The sequence below is a fragment of the Oncorhynchus nerka genome, linkage group LG25 (assembly GCF_034236695.1).
Source record: "Oncorhynchus nerka isolate Pitt River linkage group LG25, Oner_Uvic_2.0, whole genome shotgun sequence".
Taxonomy (NCBI): Eukaryota; Metazoa; Chordata; class Actinopteri; order Salmoniformes; family Salmonidae; genus Oncorhynchus; species Oncorhynchus nerka.
Window position 1 is genome coordinate 53659952 of NC_088420.1, and position 17385 is coordinate 53677336.

The 17385-nt window shown below is 44.2% G+C and overlaps 1 protein-coding gene across 2 annotated transcripts in view; it reads left to right on the forward strand.

Moving 5' to 3' along the window:
• The window catches only part of LOC115109674 (kinesin-like protein KIF21A), a 70276-nt gene that overhangs the window by 31225 nt on the left and 21666 nt on the right, over positions 1-17385 (forward strand). For both annotated transcript variants that reach the window (XM_029634880.2, XM_065009869.1), the window contains 22 exons: positions 2142-2273; positions 2654-2827; positions 6066-6181; positions 6416-6611; positions 6734-6923; positions 7012-7075; positions 7237-7434; positions 8126-8213; positions 9362-9467; positions 9573-9761; positions 10164-10363; positions 10638-10745; positions 11039-11107; positions 13088-13236; positions 13498-13642; positions 13863-14057; positions 14239-14340; positions 15011-15176; positions 15854-15874; positions 16679-16736; positions 16864-16918; positions 17035-17246. In XM_029634880.2, coding sequence (XP_029490740.1) covers positions 2142-2273; positions 2654-2827; positions 6066-6181; positions 6416-6611; positions 6734-6923; positions 7012-7075; positions 7237-7434; positions 8126-8213; positions 9362-9467; positions 9573-9761; positions 10164-10363; positions 10638-10745; positions 11039-11107; positions 13088-13236; positions 13498-13642; positions 13863-14057; positions 14239-14340; positions 15011-15176; positions 15854-15874; positions 16679-16736; positions 16864-16918; positions 17035-17246 — 2933 coding nt within the window. The remainder of the gene's footprint in view (positions 1-2141; positions 2274-2653; positions 2828-6065; positions 6182-6415; positions 6612-6733; positions 6924-7011; positions 7076-7236; positions 7435-8125; positions 8214-9361; positions 9468-9572; positions 9762-10163; positions 10364-10637; positions 10746-11038; positions 11108-13087; positions 13237-13497; positions 13643-13862; positions 14058-14238; positions 14341-15010; positions 15177-15853; positions 15875-16678; positions 16737-16863; positions 16919-17034; positions 17247-17385) is intronic.

Here is a 17385-nt window from a genome sequence, read left to right on the forward strand (position 1 = left end):
GTACACGTTAGAGCAAAAACCAAGCCATGAGGTTGAAGGAATTGTCCGTAGATCTCTGAGACAGGATTTTGTCGAGGCACAGATCTGGGGAAGTGTACCATAACTTTCTGCAGCATTGAAGGTCCCGAAGAACACAGTGGCCTCCATCGTTCTTAAATGGAGGAAGGTTGGGATATCGAAGATTCTTCCTAGAGCTGGCCGCCCGGCCAAACTGAGCAATCGGGGGAGAAGGGCCTTGGTCAGGGAGGTGACCAAGAACACGATGGTCACTCTGACAGAGCTCCAGAGTTCCTCTGTGGAGATGGAAGAACCTTCCAGAAGGACAACCATCTCTGCAGCACTCCACCAATCAGGCCTTTATGGTAGAGTGGCCAGACGGAAGCCTCTCCTCAGTCAAAGGAGGGCCCGCTTGGAGTTTGACAAAAGGCACCTAAAGGACTCTCAGACCATGAGAAACAAGATTCTCTGGTCTGATGAAATCAAGATTGATCTCTTTGGCCTGAATGCCAAGCATCATGTCTGGAGGAAACCTAACACCATCCCTAGGGTGAAGCATGTTGGTGGCATCATCATGGTGTGGGTATGTTTTTCAGTGGCAGGGATTTGGAGACTAGTCATGATCAAGGAGAAAGATGAATGGAGCAAAGTACAGAGAGATCCTTGATGAAAACCTGTTAGAGCGCTCAGGACCTTAGACTGGGGGCAAAGGTTCCCCTTCCAACAGGACACCGATCCTAAGCACACAGCCAAGACAACGCAGGAGTGGCTTCGGGACAAGTCTCTGAATGTCCATGAGTGGCCCAGCGAGAGCCTGGACTTGAACCCAATGTAACATCTGTGGAGAGATCTGAAAATAGCTGTGCAGCGACACTCCCCATCCAACCTGACAGAGCTTGAGAAGATCTGCAGAGAAGAATGGGAGAACCTCCCCAAATACCGGTGTGCCAAGCTTGTAGCGTCATACCCAAGAAGACTCCAGGGTGTAATCAGTGCCAAAGGTGCGTCAACTAAGTACTAAGTAAGGGTCTGAATACTTATGTAAATGTGATATTTCCATTTTTATTTTTAATATATGTGCAAAAATGCTTTGTCATTATGGGGTATTGTGTAGATTGTATAAGCAATTTAAACAATTTTAGAATAATAGTGTAACGTAACAAAATGTAGCAACGGTCAAGGGGTCTGAGTACTTTCCGGATGCACTCTATATAGCCTATGCTCAGCACTTTGTTTAATTTATCGAATCAAACTTCGAGCAACACTCAGACATTTCTCTCAAAACACAGGGATGTTAATTTGCGTCGGACTAATATTATCAGAGGACTTTTTTAGTTTGCCCAAAAAACTGTAGGTTATTCTGGTTAGTCATACAGATTTCAGTTTCCATTTAACACATCTAAACAGTAGGCTACAGTTCCCTTGACATGCCATAGGCCTATTTGACGTACCGTCTTGTGACTGTCGAATTTGTATAGCACTTCACAATTATCACACATAACATAGCCGGCACTGCTATTGTCCACTTTTACCACAAATCCTTTCCAAACATTACTTTTCTGGCCATCCCTTCTCTTTATTTTCAACCTTTCATTTGTAGCTTTTGTCTTATTGAATTAAACTTCGACAATGTCCTTTTTGTTAATGATGTTAACTCTTTCTTCCCGTTACCAAAAGCATTCTTTGGCGATTGGCTGTGTAGGCAATTTGGCGTGCGAACACTTAAGTCCTAAAGCTAAAGGTTTATGCACTAATATGGTGCCAGATAGCAGAAAATAGTGAAATAAAAACCCAAACTCTATAAATTGCACAATAATAATAGATTTATGGATTTTTTAAGGTAGTTTTTCTTTATTCAACCCGCCCGCCACCCACCCTCCCTTCAGTCACACAATGTTTAATGACCCTAAACCCGTCCGCAGGGCCTGCGGGTTATGAGTCAACCCTCGCATCAATAATGTACGTGAGCGCGTATGCTATACACTATGTTGTATGTGTTGGGATATGTGGTCCGGGGGTCCAGGAGAAATGTGTATGTCTGTATGTATATGTAATATAGGAAAGTAAAAACATGAAATAAACTGTCAAATGATCATTTGCACAGTGATAACACAGTGATGTCCAATTTCTTTCTCCTCTCTCAGATGATGCAGTGTCTGAAGCTGGGTGCTCTATGTCGTACCACGGCCAGCACCCAGATGAATGTCCAGAGCTCCCGTTCTCATGCCATCTTTACCATTCACCTGTGCCAAGTCAGAGTCTGTGCATCTGACAATGTACGTACAAGAGAAGCTTATTCCTAGCCGTAGTGCCAGTCCTTTTGTGCTCTCTTGCCAACTCCTATCTAATTCCGTATCTACCCTTTTGTTACTGTGATGTGACTCCTGTCACTTGTTTATGACCATGTTATATGTTCTGACAGTGACTGAAATTACTCCTAACCTTGATTTTACAGAAATGATATATAGCCACTCCTATGCTATTATGTCATATTGTGCTAGGTTACAGAAATGACTCTTATTACGGTACTGATATTATGGTAGGCTACTGTTTATGGTGGGCTACTGACATTCTAATGACATTAATGACGGACAGTGCTTTTGAATAACGGTACTGACACAAAGGCATCGATCTGGATTTTTTTTCCAACTCACAGCAGGACAACAACGAGACGGACAACAAGGTTGCTAACGGCAACTCAGAGATGGAAGAGTATGAGACACTGACGGCCAAGTTTCACTTTGTGGACCTAGCCGGGTCAGAGAGACTGAAGAGAACAGGGGCGACCGGAGACCGAGCTAAGGAGGGAATCTCCATCAACTGTGGACTGGTGAGACACTGGTTGTGTCCGAAATGGACCGTATTCCCTATAGTAGTATACACATTTTGACCCACCCTATTCCCTAATACACTAGCAGGTCTATCCAACCCTGTTCCTGGAGAACTACGCTCCTGTAGGTTTTCACTCCAACCCCACTTGTAACTAACCTGATTCAGCTTATCAACCAACTAATTATTAGAATCAGGTACCCTAGATTAGGGTTTGGCGAAAACCTATAGGATGGTACCTCTCCAGGAACAAGGTTGGAGAGCCCTCGCAATAAGAATCTGTTCAAAACGGCTCTGGTAAAAATGTGTGCAATATGGGAATATACCATCTTTGTCCTTTAACCCCCTAAAGTTGATGTCTGCCCCCTAATTAGCATAATGTAAAAATCCACATCAAAATCTATCCTTTTAAGCTAGAGATGCAGTGCATTCAGAAAGTATTCAGATCCCTTGACTTTTCCCACATTTTGTTTCGTTACAGCCTTATTATAAAAAGTTTTTTTATAAAAAAAAAAAAAGAATCAATCTATATATAATACATTTTTGCTAATTTATTAAAAATAAAAACCTGAAATATGACATTTCATAATTATCCAGACCCTTTACTCAGTGCTTTGTTGGAGAACCTTTGGCAGCGATTGCAGCCTTGAGTCTTCGAGGGTATGACAGTACAAGCTTGGCACAGCTGTATTTGGGGAGGTTCTCCCATTCTTCTCTGCAGATCCTCTCAAGCTCTGTCTGGTTGGATGGGGAGCATTGCTGCACAACTTATTTCAGGTCTCTCCAGAGATGTTACATTGGGTTCAAGTCCAGGCTCTGGCTGGGCCACTCATGGACATTCAGAGACTTGTCCTGAAGCCACTCCTGCATTGTCTTGGCTGTGTGCTTAGGGTCATTGTCATGTTGGAAGGTGAACCTTCACCCCAGTCTGAGGTCCTGAGCGCTCTGGAGCAGGTTTTCATCAAGTATCTCTCTATACTTTGCATCGTTCATATTTCCCTCGATCCTGACTAGTCTCCCAGTCCCTGCTGCTGAAAAACATCCCCACAGCATGATGCTGCCACCACCATGCTTCACCTTAGGGATGGTGCCAGGTTTCCTCCAGACGTGATGCTTGGCATTCAGGCCAAAGAGTTCAATCTTGGTTTCATCAGACCAGAGGATCTTGTTTCTAATGGGCTTGAGAGTCTTAAGGTGCCTTTTGTCAAACCCCAAGCGTGTCATATACATTTTACTGAGGAATGGCTTCCGTCTGGACACTCTACCATAAGGCTTGATTTGGTGGAGTGCTGTAGAGATGGTTGTCCTTCTGAAAGTTCTCCCATCTCCACAGAGGGACTCTGGAGCTCTGTCAGAATGACCATCGGGCTCTTGTTCACCTCCCTGACCAAGGCCCTTCTCCCCCGATTGCTCAGTTTGGCCGGGCGGCCAGCTCTAGGAAGAGTCTTGTTGGTTCAAAACTTCTTCCATTTAAGAATGATGGAGGCCACTGTGCTCTTGGGGACCTTCAATGCTGCAGAAATGTTTTGGTAACCTTTCCCAGATCTGTGCCTCGACACAATCCTGTCTCTGAGCTCTATGGAAAATGTATTTGTTATCATGGCTTGGTTTTTGCTCTGACGTGCACTGTCAACCTTGAGACCTAATATAGACAGGTGTTTGCCTTTCCAAATCATGTCCAATCAATTGAATTTACCACAGGTGGACTGCAATCAAGTTGTAGAAACATTTCAAGGATGATAATTGGAAACAGGATGCAGCTGAGCTCAATTTCAAGTCTCAGCAAAGGGTCTGAATATTTACAGTACCAGTGAAAAGTTTGAACACACCTACTCATTCTAGGTTTTTCAATTTTTTTTTTTTTACTATTTTCTACATTGTAGAATACTAGTGAAGACATCAAAACTATGAAATAACACATGGAATCATGTAGTATCCAAAAAAGTATTCAAAGTAGCCACCCTTTGCCTTTGATGACAGCTTTGCGCACTCTTGGCATTCTCTCAACCAGCTTCATGAGGTAGTCACCTGGAATACATTTAAATTACAGGTGTGCCTTGTTAAAAGTTCATTTGTGGAATTTCTTTCCTTCTTAATGCGTTTGAGCCGATCAGTTGTGTTGTGACAGAAGATAGCCCTATTTGGTAAAAGACCAAGTCCAGATTATGGCAAGAACAGCTCAAATAAGCAAAGAGAAATGATAAAAGCAAAAGACATGAAGGTCAGTCGATGCATAAAATTTCAAGACCTTTAAATGTTTCTTCAAGTGCAGTTGCAAAAACCATCAAGTGCTGTGATGTAACTGGCTCTCATGAGGACCTCCACAGGAAAGGAAGACCAGGAGTTACCTCTGCTGCAAAGGATACGTTCATTTGAGTTAACTGCACTTCAGATTGAATCCCAAATTATTGCTTCACAAAGATCAAGTAACAGACAAATCTCAACATCAGGAGACTGCGTTAATCATGCCTTCATGGTCAAATTGCAAAGAAACCACTACTAAAGGACACCAATAAGAAGAGGATACTTGCTTGTTACAAGAAACATGAGCAATTGACATTAGACACGTGGAAATCTGTCCATTGGTCTGATGAGTCCAAATTTGGAGATTTTTGGTTCCAACCACTTTGTCTTTGTGAGACACAGAGTAGGTGAACAGATGATCTCTGCATGTGTGTTTCCCACCGTGAAGCATGGAGGAGGAGGTGTGATGGTGTGGGGGTGTTTTGCTGGTGACACTGTCTGTGATTTATTTAGAATTCAAGGCACACTTAACCAGCATGTTTACCACAGCATTCTGCAGCAATACGTCATCCCTTCTGGTTTGGGCTTTGTGGGACTATCATTTGTTTTTCAATAGTAAATGTCCCAACACACCTCCAGGCTGTGTAGGGGATATTTGACCAAGACGGAGAGTGATGGAGTGCTGCATCAGATGACCTAGCCTCCACAATCACCCGACAACAACCCAATTGAGATGGTTTGGGATAAGTTGGACCGCAGAGTGAAGGAAAAGCAGCCAAGAAGTACTCGGCAAATGTGGAAACTCCTTCAAGGCGGTTGGAAAAGCATTCCAGGTGAAGCTGGTTGAGAGAATGCCAAGAGTGTGCAAAGGGTGGCTACTTCAAACTCAAATAGAGTCCTTGAACCAGAGTCCTTGAACCAGAATGTTTCTGGAAATAACCTTCAATATCTGTTTTGTTGTGTGGTATTTCTTGGTCATCTCTTCCAAACTACAGCTTGCTCTTGGAAATGTAATCAGTGCTTTGGGAGACCGAAGCAAGCGATCCACACATGTGCCTTACAGAGACTCCAAACTCACCCGGCTTCTACAGGACTCCTTGGGTGGAAATAGGTCTGTGTGCAATTGGTCAAGCCTTTCTCCCTCTCTTTGTGTCAGGGTTGGTGTCCCAGTTGGTTGGTGTGCATGTCAAACTAAATGCTTTTTGTTAGCTGATATTGTAATTATTAGATGTCTGCAACACAGTTGCTACAAGCAACCATATCCATCTGAACTACAGATTGCTTCTCTCTGTGTTTCTTTTGTAAATCCACATTTTTCTCCTCCCATATCCTTCCCCTCTCTCAGCCAAACGATGATGATAGCGTGCATCAGCCCGTCTGACCGGGACTTTATGGAGACCCTGAATGCACTGAAGTATGCCAACAGAGCCAGGAACATTAAGAACAAGGTGATGGTGAACCAGGACAAGGCCTCCCAGCAGATCTCTGCTCTCAGGACAGAGATCGCCAGGCTACAGATGGAACTCATGGAGTACAGGACGGTAAGAGAGAGGCAGAGAGAGAGAGACAATTGAAAAAACGAACCATATGAAACGGAGGCATGACGTAAATAAATTGCCCTTAATGATTTATAATTCTGTCTGAACCCATTCTCCTCTGGCAGGGTAAGCGTATGGTGGGTGAGGACGGTATGGAGAGCATCAACGACATGTTCCATGAGAACAGCATGCTACAGACAGAGAACAGCAACCTGAGGATCAGGGTCAAGGCCATGCAGGAGACCATTGACGCACAGAGGGCCAGACTCACACAGTACCTCAGTGACCAGGCCAACCAGGTCCTGGCCAGGGCAGGTGAGAGTGTGCTTATGACCCTGTTCATTGTAAAAATAAAAATAAAGTTTAGATGTGTGTTTGCTAAGGGTTTCCTGTTTGTTCTCAGGTGAGGGGAGTGAAGAGATTGGGAACATGATCCAGAGCTACATCAAAGAGATTGAGGATCTCAGGTATACTTTTCTGTCTGCATACAGTACTTAAGGACCTAGAGGTAAACCAAAGTGTTTTCTCCCTACTGAACATGACCTATCATAGCATATAGACAATATTGAGCTTTAGGAATATGTCAGAAACTGACATTTTAATTACATTTCACTGTTATTCCCCGTAGAGCCAAACTCCTGGAGAGTGAGTCTGTGAATGAGAACCTTCGTAAGAACCTGTCCCGTGCCTCTTCACGGCAGTCCTTTTACCCCGGAACCTTCTCCTCTGCCCTCCTGGCCCCTGAGAAGGAGGCCTCCGACATCATCAAGATGGCAAAGAAAGACCTGGAAAAACTCAAGAAGAAGGAGAGGAAGAAGAAGAAGAGGTAAAGAGTGATCATAGTTAATTGTAGGACCAAATTTTTTGTTTTCTTGTTAAAAAATGTCTTTAAAAAAAATTATTGTATGACAATGTGGGGCCATGGTGAGTAGCAGTTTGTGATCTCTATATTTTTCCCTATGACTTATTTTCCTTCCTCTTCTCTGTACTCCCTGGTTTCCTTTTTTCTTTCTTTCTTTCCTTCCTTCCTTCCTTCCTTCCTTGTCACATCTCTCTCCCCTGTCCTCTCACCTGTGAACTTTGACCTTGACCTCTTACTGAATTCTCCAGCAGCTGCTGGAAGAGAGAGAGAGAGAGAGGGAGGAGGAGTTAGTAGAGGAGGAAAATGGCAGGTTTGTTCACAGGTCCCCCTCCCTTAACATCCCTGCCATTTCCATTTCCATCCCTCACTTCTTCTAAACAACCATTTTGTTTTGTTTGACAGGCAGTTTCCAGACCAGAAGGGAAACCTGAGTTCAGTTCCTTCAGTTCTTCCTGTGTTCACTAGTTTCTTTCAATTTGCTCACACCGACAGACTGATATGATGGGAACAAAGTTATTGGTTCTGTTTTCATCCACCATCAATGGCCTTATCGTGAGCTTTATTAACACACTTTATTTTTGAAGATATAGAAAAAAATAATATTGAACATTAGGTCAATGTTGTCTCACCTTGCCCCTCTGTTGTTCCCTACTAGTGTTGTCAAGGAGGAAGTCCCCGACAACGACCAAGACAATGGGACAGAAAAAGAGCTGACTGAGCGGTCCAATGAAGAGCCTGAGACGGTATGATTGACAACCTATTAGTCAAATGATAGAGCTGGGCGATATGGATTTTTTTTTGTGTTTTGTTGCAATAACGATAAATCAGCAATATGTTTTTACATTTTTGTTACCCCCTTTTTCTCCCCAATTTCAATCTTGTCTCATTACTGCAACTCCCCAAAAGGCTCGGGAGGCGAAGGTCAAATCATGCGGCCGCACTATGGGACTCCCGATCACGGCCGGTTGTGATACAGCACGGGATCGAACCCGGGTCCGTAGTGACACCTCAAGCATGGCGATGCAGTGCCCTAGACCGCTGCGGCACTCGGGAGGCCCCAGCGATAACTTATTTATTGGGGAGGTGCTATAGCTGGTTGATATGGACAAAAAGTAATATTGTGATAAACGTAACTATTTTGCTCTAGCATTAAATACAACGATAAAAACTGCAATTGCAGTTTAAACAACAGTCATAATGCTTGTGCTTCTCAGAATGCATCTCTCCCTCCTCCGTGCGCACAGTGGGGAGAGGGAGTGGCTCGCTCACTGACTGTAGCTTCTGTAGCTCCTTATTCATGAGACTTAGCTTCTTCTCATACCCCTGCTTGATCTTCTTAGCCTTATCGTCGTTGCACGTCTCCACCGAGCCTGAAGGGGGCGTCAAAAACAAGACAGAAAAACAGAGAAAATAAGCTGGAAAATCATAGGTTGCTATCCCTCCTCGAGAATTACTGGGTATGCAGGCTTTTGCTTCAGCCCTGCCACACCTGATTCTACTAGTCTGCTGCTCATAAGGACCTTGATTAGCTGAATCGGTGTGTTAGAGTCGGATTGGAAATGTTGACCACCCCAGCCTTAATTCAACAGAGGGAAACCCCACACGGCTCACTACAGTCAGCTGACAGCAAAACGTAGACAGGCAGATACTTTCATAGCAGGAAACAACATAATGCAAAGGCTATTGCTATTGACCGCATAATGGTTTTAGAACAATCTACAGGAACGTTGAGAAGCAAAATGACCGACATACGCAAAATGTTTCGGTAAGAGGAATGTAATTTTCGGGTTATCGTCCCAGCAATAATTACAAGACACGTGTGTTTTTCCCACCCCGTTTTTCTGACACAGGATAATTCTGTGTTCTATTCTAATTTTGTTTGTGCTCTCAGGAGGGGCAGGAGGGGAGTGACCACGAGGAAGAGGACGACGAGGAAGAGGAGGATATGGATGTGGAGGAGAGCTCTGATGATTCAGACTCGGAATCAGATGAGAAAGGTAAAATGGCCTAATTGTAGAAATAGGAAATATAGAAGGGACATCTAGTGGACATGTATATCTATGATTTGAACCCACATGAATCAATGTTACTTTCCCCACCAGAGAACTTCCAGGCGGACCTGGCCAACATTACATGTGAAATTGCCATCAAGCAGAAGCTGATCGACGAGCTGGAGAACAGCCAGAGGCGTCTGCACACGCTCAAGCAGCAGTACGAACAGAAACTGATGATGCTGCAGAGCAAGATCAGAGACACACAGCTGGAGAGGGACAAGGTGCTGCAGAACATGGGTAAGTCTCATGTATGACCTGGACACTGGGATTACATAGCTATTGGATATGCATACAGCCGTTGCTGGTCTGTAGTCTACCAGAGAAGTGTGAATAGTTTGGAGTTTTTATTTTGCTCTGGTTCTTTAGAACATTGGGCTATTGAACAGCCACCCCCTATAAAAAAAAGTGTGGGGTTTCCCTCTGTTGAATTAAGGCAGGGGTGGTCAACATTTCCAATCCGACTCTAACGCACCGATTCAGCTAATCAAGGTCCTTATGAGCAGCAGACTAGTAGAATCAGGTGTGGCAGGGCTGAAGCAAAAGCCTGCATACCCAGTAATTCTCTAGGAGGGATGGCAACCTATGATTTTTCAGCTTATTTTCTCTGTTTTTCTGTCTTGTTTTTGACGCCCCCTTCAGGCTCGGTGGAGACGTGCAACGACGATAAGGCTAAGAAGATCAAGCAGGGGTATGAGAAGAAGCTAAGTCTCATGAATAAGGAGCTACAGAAGCTACAGTCAGCCCAGAAGGAACACACACGCCTCCTTAAGAACCAATCAAAGTACGAGACACAGCTCAAGAAGCTCCAACTGGACGTCACGGAGATGAAGAAGACAAAGGTAGAAAGAAGACGTACTTGTACCTGACCACAACCATGACCATGACTGACCACAACCATGACCATGACTGACCACACCTGCTGTCAGCTAATCGTGCCATTGCCATCGTAAAGATATTTATCTATACAATATTCCAACCGCGTAATTCCTTTTTTTCTTTTTTGAGTCACCACTCAGTCAACATCATATTTCATATTCTTTTCTACATACGGACGTTGAACATCAACGGCTGGGTTACTGATATTGATCCAAATGTGACCTGGTTGGCCGTCAGGTTCGTCTGATGAAGCAGATGAAGGAGCAGCAGGAGAAGAACAGAAGGACAGAGTCCAGGAGGAGCAGAGAGATCGCCAGCCTCAGGAAGGACCAGCGCAAACAGGAGGTGAACCACCATAAGTCTGGTTCCTCAGTACCACAACTGTACTTCCTCCTCACACTGTCCACCTCATGTAGCCCCGCCCCGCTTCTCATCATGCCCGACCCAAACTGTTTTCTTATAGCTCTTTATCCAGTGAGTACGGTTCGGTGTCAAGTCAGCCTGATGTTGTTATACTTATTTCTAGTCTGATTTTGGGCTGTCTTGAACCAGATGTGTTATTGGACCAGTTAAGCAAATTTGTTTGCAACTTAATGCTACTGGCATTACTGAAGGCAATGTTAATGTGTTTTCCACAGCACCAGCTGAAGCTACTGGAGGCCCAGAAGAGACAACAGGAGCTCATACTGCGCAGGAAGACTGAGGAGGTGAGCAACATGAACAGCCATCTTGGGGCCTCCACATAGAGCAGAGATGGGGGTGGGGGCCACACAAACAAATCTGAAGTCATCATGAGGGGCCGCAGTTGCTCGCTGGTCTGTACTCACATGTGCATACGAGAAATGTTTGCAGTTTTCAATATATCTGAGTGAGACTGACTAACAAAATCAACGGGGGTCCCCCCCAGCCGGTAATTCGACCATGATTACTAAACTTAGATAGCTGGCTGCTAGACTAACTTACCGATCTAACATTGTTTTAGCTGAGATGTGCCAATTGACTATCAGTAAGCAGGTTTCCAGCCAACCATTTCATGCGAATAAATTACCTGACGCATGAAAAAAGTCACGACTGGGCTGATGGAAACATGAAACGCCGGTACAATTTTATAAATGCCGAAATGGCGATGGAAGTGCCTTTATGCGCAAATATCGATACAATAACAATCATATCGAGGTAAATTTGGAGTCACGCGATGATATGTTGTGTGGCCTTCCAGTTACGACTCGGGAAAGCATGCAGTTTATTAGGCTACAGATGAAATAAATGATGATTAACTTCGCAGGGTGGTGAAAGTGCACAGTGACGATCTTGATGTTCCTTTCCAATAAATATCGAGGGTCTTATTCTAGTGACATTATTCTAGTGATCGATTCTAGTGATCGATGCTTGGCTGCCCTTTGACGAATACAAATAATATCACTCTTTTATCCATAATAATCTGTTAATGTAGGTAGCCTGCATCTGTAGCTGCAAGCTGTTGGTTAAAGAGAAGGTGCCAAGACCAAAGTGGGCAAATTTGTTATATAACGCAACAGTTTTTTTTGACAAAACCATCAGTGAACATGAGATTTGTTTTTTCATTCGGTACATGGTATTTAGAGGAAAACATCATTTATGTGCATTATGTAATCCTGCACCGCCTTTTATATGCAAAAAGTCTGTTTGAAGGAAACACCTCTCTGGTGTAAAATGTACATCTTATTTTATGCATATTTTTGAATATTCACGTGGAAATCTGTCACAAATTAGATGGAAACCTACCTAGTGACTGACATAACAAGGAAAACTGCTGATGCACAACCACATTTCGAAATGGCACCTTGTGTATTCTACTATTCTAACTTGTTGTTGAGGCCCAAACTGATTTTTTATTTTTTTTATTGAGGTCACACAAATATTTTTTATTTTTTATTTATTGATTTACCAATGATATTTACACACAATGATATTTACTAAAGGGGGCAATGATATTTACTAAAGGGGGCAATGATATTTACTAAAGGGGGCAATGATATTTACTAAAGGGGGCAATGATATTTACTAAAGGGGGCAATGATATTTACTAAAGGGGGCAATGATATTTACTAAAGGGGGCAATGATATTTACCCAAGATATTTACTAGAAGATATTTACTAAAGAAAAAATAATTAGTATCCCAGTGCATCTTTTTACCCAAGACTAGAAGCAGAATCACGAATCACTAACTCTCATCTAGTTGGATCTAAGTTCAAGGAATTTTAAAGTTTTAGGACCAGAAAACGAAAAGCTTTTTTCCCCAAATTCTATTTGACCTTTGGTACCTGGAATTAGGAAGTTGTAGGAACCATTGGCCAGAGTCTGAGAGCAGAGGTACAGAGAGAGTAGGCTACCAATGGCATCTTTGTATTAATTAGAGTTCAAGACTTCTCAAGGGCACTGATAACAACAAACAGTTTAGTGAATCAGATATCAAGCCAGACTTGTACTATTCTATTGAGATCAACTTCAGCATCAGGTGGTGGCTCTGGTGACTTACGTGTCTGTCTGTCTGTCTGTCTGTCTGTCTGTCTGTCTGTCTGTCTGTCTGTCTGTCTGTCTGTCTGTCTGTCTGTCTGTCTGTCTGTCTGTCTGTCTGTCTGTCTGTCTGTCTGTCTGTCTGTCTGTCTGTCTGTCTGTCTATCTATCTATCTATCTTATCTACCAGGTAACTGCACTGAGGAGGCAGGCCAGACCTATGTCTGGTAAGGTGACCAGCAGGAAGGTGAGTTTACCAGAGGCCCTCCAGGACTCCTCCCACCGACCCCCCTCAGGACGCCTGCAATCCTCTGGATCCACCGCACCTAACGGAACCAGGTAGGGACTGGACAACGGGTCACCGTAATACTGTTTTGATGTGTGTTGCTGCATTACAATGCATGGTACACCATATAATATATTGTCGAGCAATCAGTATGGCATTTGCAGTTAAAAAACACATAGCTTGAGACCTGCGTTTGTGTGTGTGTGTGTGTGTGTGTGTGTGTGTGTGTGTGTGTGTGTGTGTGTGTGTGTGTGTGTGTGTGTGTGTGTGTGTGTGTGTGTGTGTGTGTGTGTGTGTGTGTGTGTGTGTGACAGGTCTTACTACAGACGGTCAACGGGCAAATATTCCACCAGAGTGGCCAAAGTGAAGTGGCAGTCTCTGGAGCGCCGTATCTCTGATGTCATCATGCAGAGGATGACCATATCCAACATGGAGGCCGATATGAACCGCCTGCTCAAGGTAAGCATTAAATGCCATTCACACATCTTTTCATTTGGTGAATATAGTTTACAGACCTAATATATTACTCTACATTAGCATTATTAGCAATTAACATTGTAAACGTTTGGCAAACTCCTCCTTATTCCCCCGCTCCGTCTTCTACCACCATTTCCCTGCCTCCTCTCTCTCTACCCCATACCTCCTCCACTCCCCCCTCCATCCTTCCTCCCTTCCACAGCAACGTGAGGAGCTGACCAAGAGGAGGGAGAAGGTGACCAGAAAGAGGGACAGGCTGGCGGGGGAGGGGTCTGAGGAAGAGAAGGTGGTGTTTCCCCTCAACGAGGAAGTGGACACCTTGATGGCCAACATCGATTACATCAACGACAGCATCGCAGACTGCCAGGCCAACATTATGCAGATGGAGGAGGCCAAGGTCAGACAGACAGAAAGCTGGCATTAGCTGTACATTTTTTTTAAATCAAGGAGAGGAAGCCACATAAAAGTTGAGATACGGCCAAATTCAAGCAGCACAAATCTGGCCAACCAAGTCAAACACTAACCCATGACTCTCTGAGTAACACGTTTTTCCTAACCATGTGATTATGCATTTGCAGGAGGAGGTTGACACGGTGGATGTGTCCGCAGTGATCAGCTCCTGCACCCTAACAGAAGCCCGTTTCCTGATGGACCACTTTATTTCTATGGCCATCAACAAGGTAACTAACTTACTGCCCTTTACCTGTCCCTCCGTAGTCTCTCCCCAATCTCTTATGCCGTCGTCTTCTCCTGGAGTTGACTTTGTTTAAAGGTGGGCTGAACGACCTGATTCAGCCTCGGTTTCAATGATCCTCATTAGGAAATGTGATTGAGAACAAGATTTGTGTTTTGGACGTGTGCTTTGATGTGTGCGTGTGCGTGTGTGTGTGTGTGTGTGTGTGTGTGTGTTCGAAAGTGGGAAGCATTTGTACTTTCACTCTGCCAGAACAGTACACAGTTACGGTCACTCACCCTTCTAGATAACAGTCTCACCAGGTCTTGTGTCTGAAAGTAGCCTAGTCTAGCTAGCGAGCTAGCCAACGTCTTTCGCCAATTAGCTTCCGTCAGCCGGTGTGCGACCGTGGCAAAGTTGGTTTGACTTTGGATCTTGCATTTTTTGGTTCAGTCGCACTTTAAACCCAGGTTACACATGTACCCAATTAAGTCCGTTTCTACGATAGTTAATGTGTTTAGTTCTGTGTGTACATGTACAAGCACCCTCCTTGTGTATTCATATTTTGTGTACAGTATTTTGTGTACAGTGTTACACACAATCATAGCTCGTATAGCTGACCTTTAGTGACCCTTCTTATAGCTGACCTATGACCTTTGACCTCCTCCCTATCCTAGGGTCTGCAGGCAGCCCAGAAGGAGTCCCAGGTGAAGGTGATGGAGGGCAGGCTGAAGCAGACAGAGATCACCAGCGCCACTCAGAACCAGCTGCTGTTCCACATGCTGAAAGAGAAGGCAGAGTTTAACCCCGAACTGGATGCCCTGCTGGGGAATGCTCTACAAGGTAACAGCCCTAACTCCAATCGTCCAGCCTGCCAGCCACACACCCTGCAAGATGCATGTATAGTTCAGTCCAGGGCCTTGACCCTGACCCTCTCAACCCCTGCTACAGGAGGTCTGTAAATCAAGCCCACAACACTGCCAGGTCTAGCCCAAATATAAATGGTTGGTTACTCAATGGGTGATAGACCCAGAAGTATGTAAAATTCAAAACATAACTGTCTGTGGCCTGAATGTTGTTGAGATTCTATTGGACCTGGAGTGAAAGCTACTGGTTGGACCTCCAGTACCAAGACTGGGAGATGGTGGTCTAATGCATGATGGGGGATTGTTGAGTTTGCTTGTGGCCTCAATAGATTCTGGCTGTGAGTTGAATAATCACACAAGTACATTATTTATTTTTGCCCTTTTTTATTTTATTTTATTGAGCTGAGGTTTTTTGTTATGGAGTTGACGTTTTGTTATTGCGCTGACAGTGGAATAAGGTTCTGTATGACAGTTCTGTATGACCAGCGTCTGTGGAGGAGGACATCTTTTTTGAATAGTCGATCTTGCACTCTTGCTCTTTCTTTCCTTTAGACCTGATTTGGTTTTGATTACGGGAGAATGACTGAATGTGTTTTTGATTTGTGTGTTGCCTTTTTTCTTTTCGCCCTGCCATTGGTGCCTTAATGGATACAGAGCTAGGTAACATGCCAGTGGGTAAGTAACAGACACCAGACTCTCTCTCTATATGTTTATATGAATGCATGGGTCCCCCTCCTGGAAACTAACTCAACAACATGAGCGGGTGCATGAGGTGCAATGCTGCTGTCTTCAAAACCTCCCTCCGTATATTAGCTGACCCCTCCCCCTTTCTTTTCTTCCCACCGTGCCTTCTAGCACCTGCTAATATAATGCTTTATACTGTAGCCTCTGATAATATAACTACTGTAATGTATCTGTGGAGGACCGTCATTTACAGGTAGAACCAGGATGTTTCGTCTCAGTAGGACCCTCTAGGCAAAGCACACTGCCCCGGGAGCAGCTCATCTGTTTCCCCTTCCCTCCTTTTCATAACCCCTCACATCTGACCTCTTTTACCCTCTCACCCTTTCGACCCCTGAACCTTGTCAACCCTTCCCTCTCAGTGACTGAACAAGGACCTGATCTATTCAGGTCTTTTGAGGCAATTTCTTATAGACGGCATTGCGCTGACATCGTCTTCATCCGCTTCTCCTCGTTCATTATTACCACCATTACCTTATTCAATAATATAAACCACATATTGTTAACGTCTGTTTGTAGCCAACACAGTATTAGCATAAGGTTTGGTTCAATAAACGGTTTTACCCTTGTACCATGTTTGGTTGGACGATTGGCAGGTATTTGGACTACTAGACAGAACTGACTTAAGTTGGTTGGTATTTAGCCATAACACACAACAACAAAAAATGCATTTGCTATGGATGTTTTTTGGCTCTGACATACAGTTCAACTGACATTTTTAGTCCTTTGATTTCACAGAGAATGGGGATGACAGCAGCAGTGACGAATTCACCCAGAGTCCTGCAACAGACGGACAGTAAGTATTAAAGAGAGAGTTCACTCAAATGACCCAAAAATAGTGAACATTTGACTTTTTTTGTTGTTGCCTGTTTTTAAATTTTTTTAAAGTATGTTAGCTCATATATTCTACTTCCTTGTTACAGCTCTCTGACATCAGATCTAATGAAACTCTGTGGAGAGGCCAAAACAAGGAGCAAGGTACCATTCTCAGCCTATTAGCATGTGTATCATTGTTTTACTATCCTTGTGGGGACATTTGTGTGTGGGTGCGTGTTTGTGTGTATTATGAACTGCGTGTGTTTCTCCCCACCCAGGCTCGTAGGAGAACCACCACTCAGATGGAGCTGCTCTACGCCAAAAGTGACTCTGTCCCTGACACGCCTTCTGGCGATTTCTCCTCCCCCTGTCTCCCATTGGTTGAAACTCCAGAAGAGGGCAGAGATCCCGAGACCCCCATTGGCTCGTCAGTCAGGGACAGGGACTATATGGCTCATTCTCCCGGCTTGTCCTCTAAGATGGGCAGCATGTAAGTCCGGGCCTCCGTGTGCTTGCTAGCTAACCTGCTAAACCCCTGCTTTCTGCATGTTGATACAGCTGCTGCTTATTCGCTTTTCACTTTGCCTGACATGGTCTTTAAATCTCCTCTATTCACCTGCAAGTCTCCT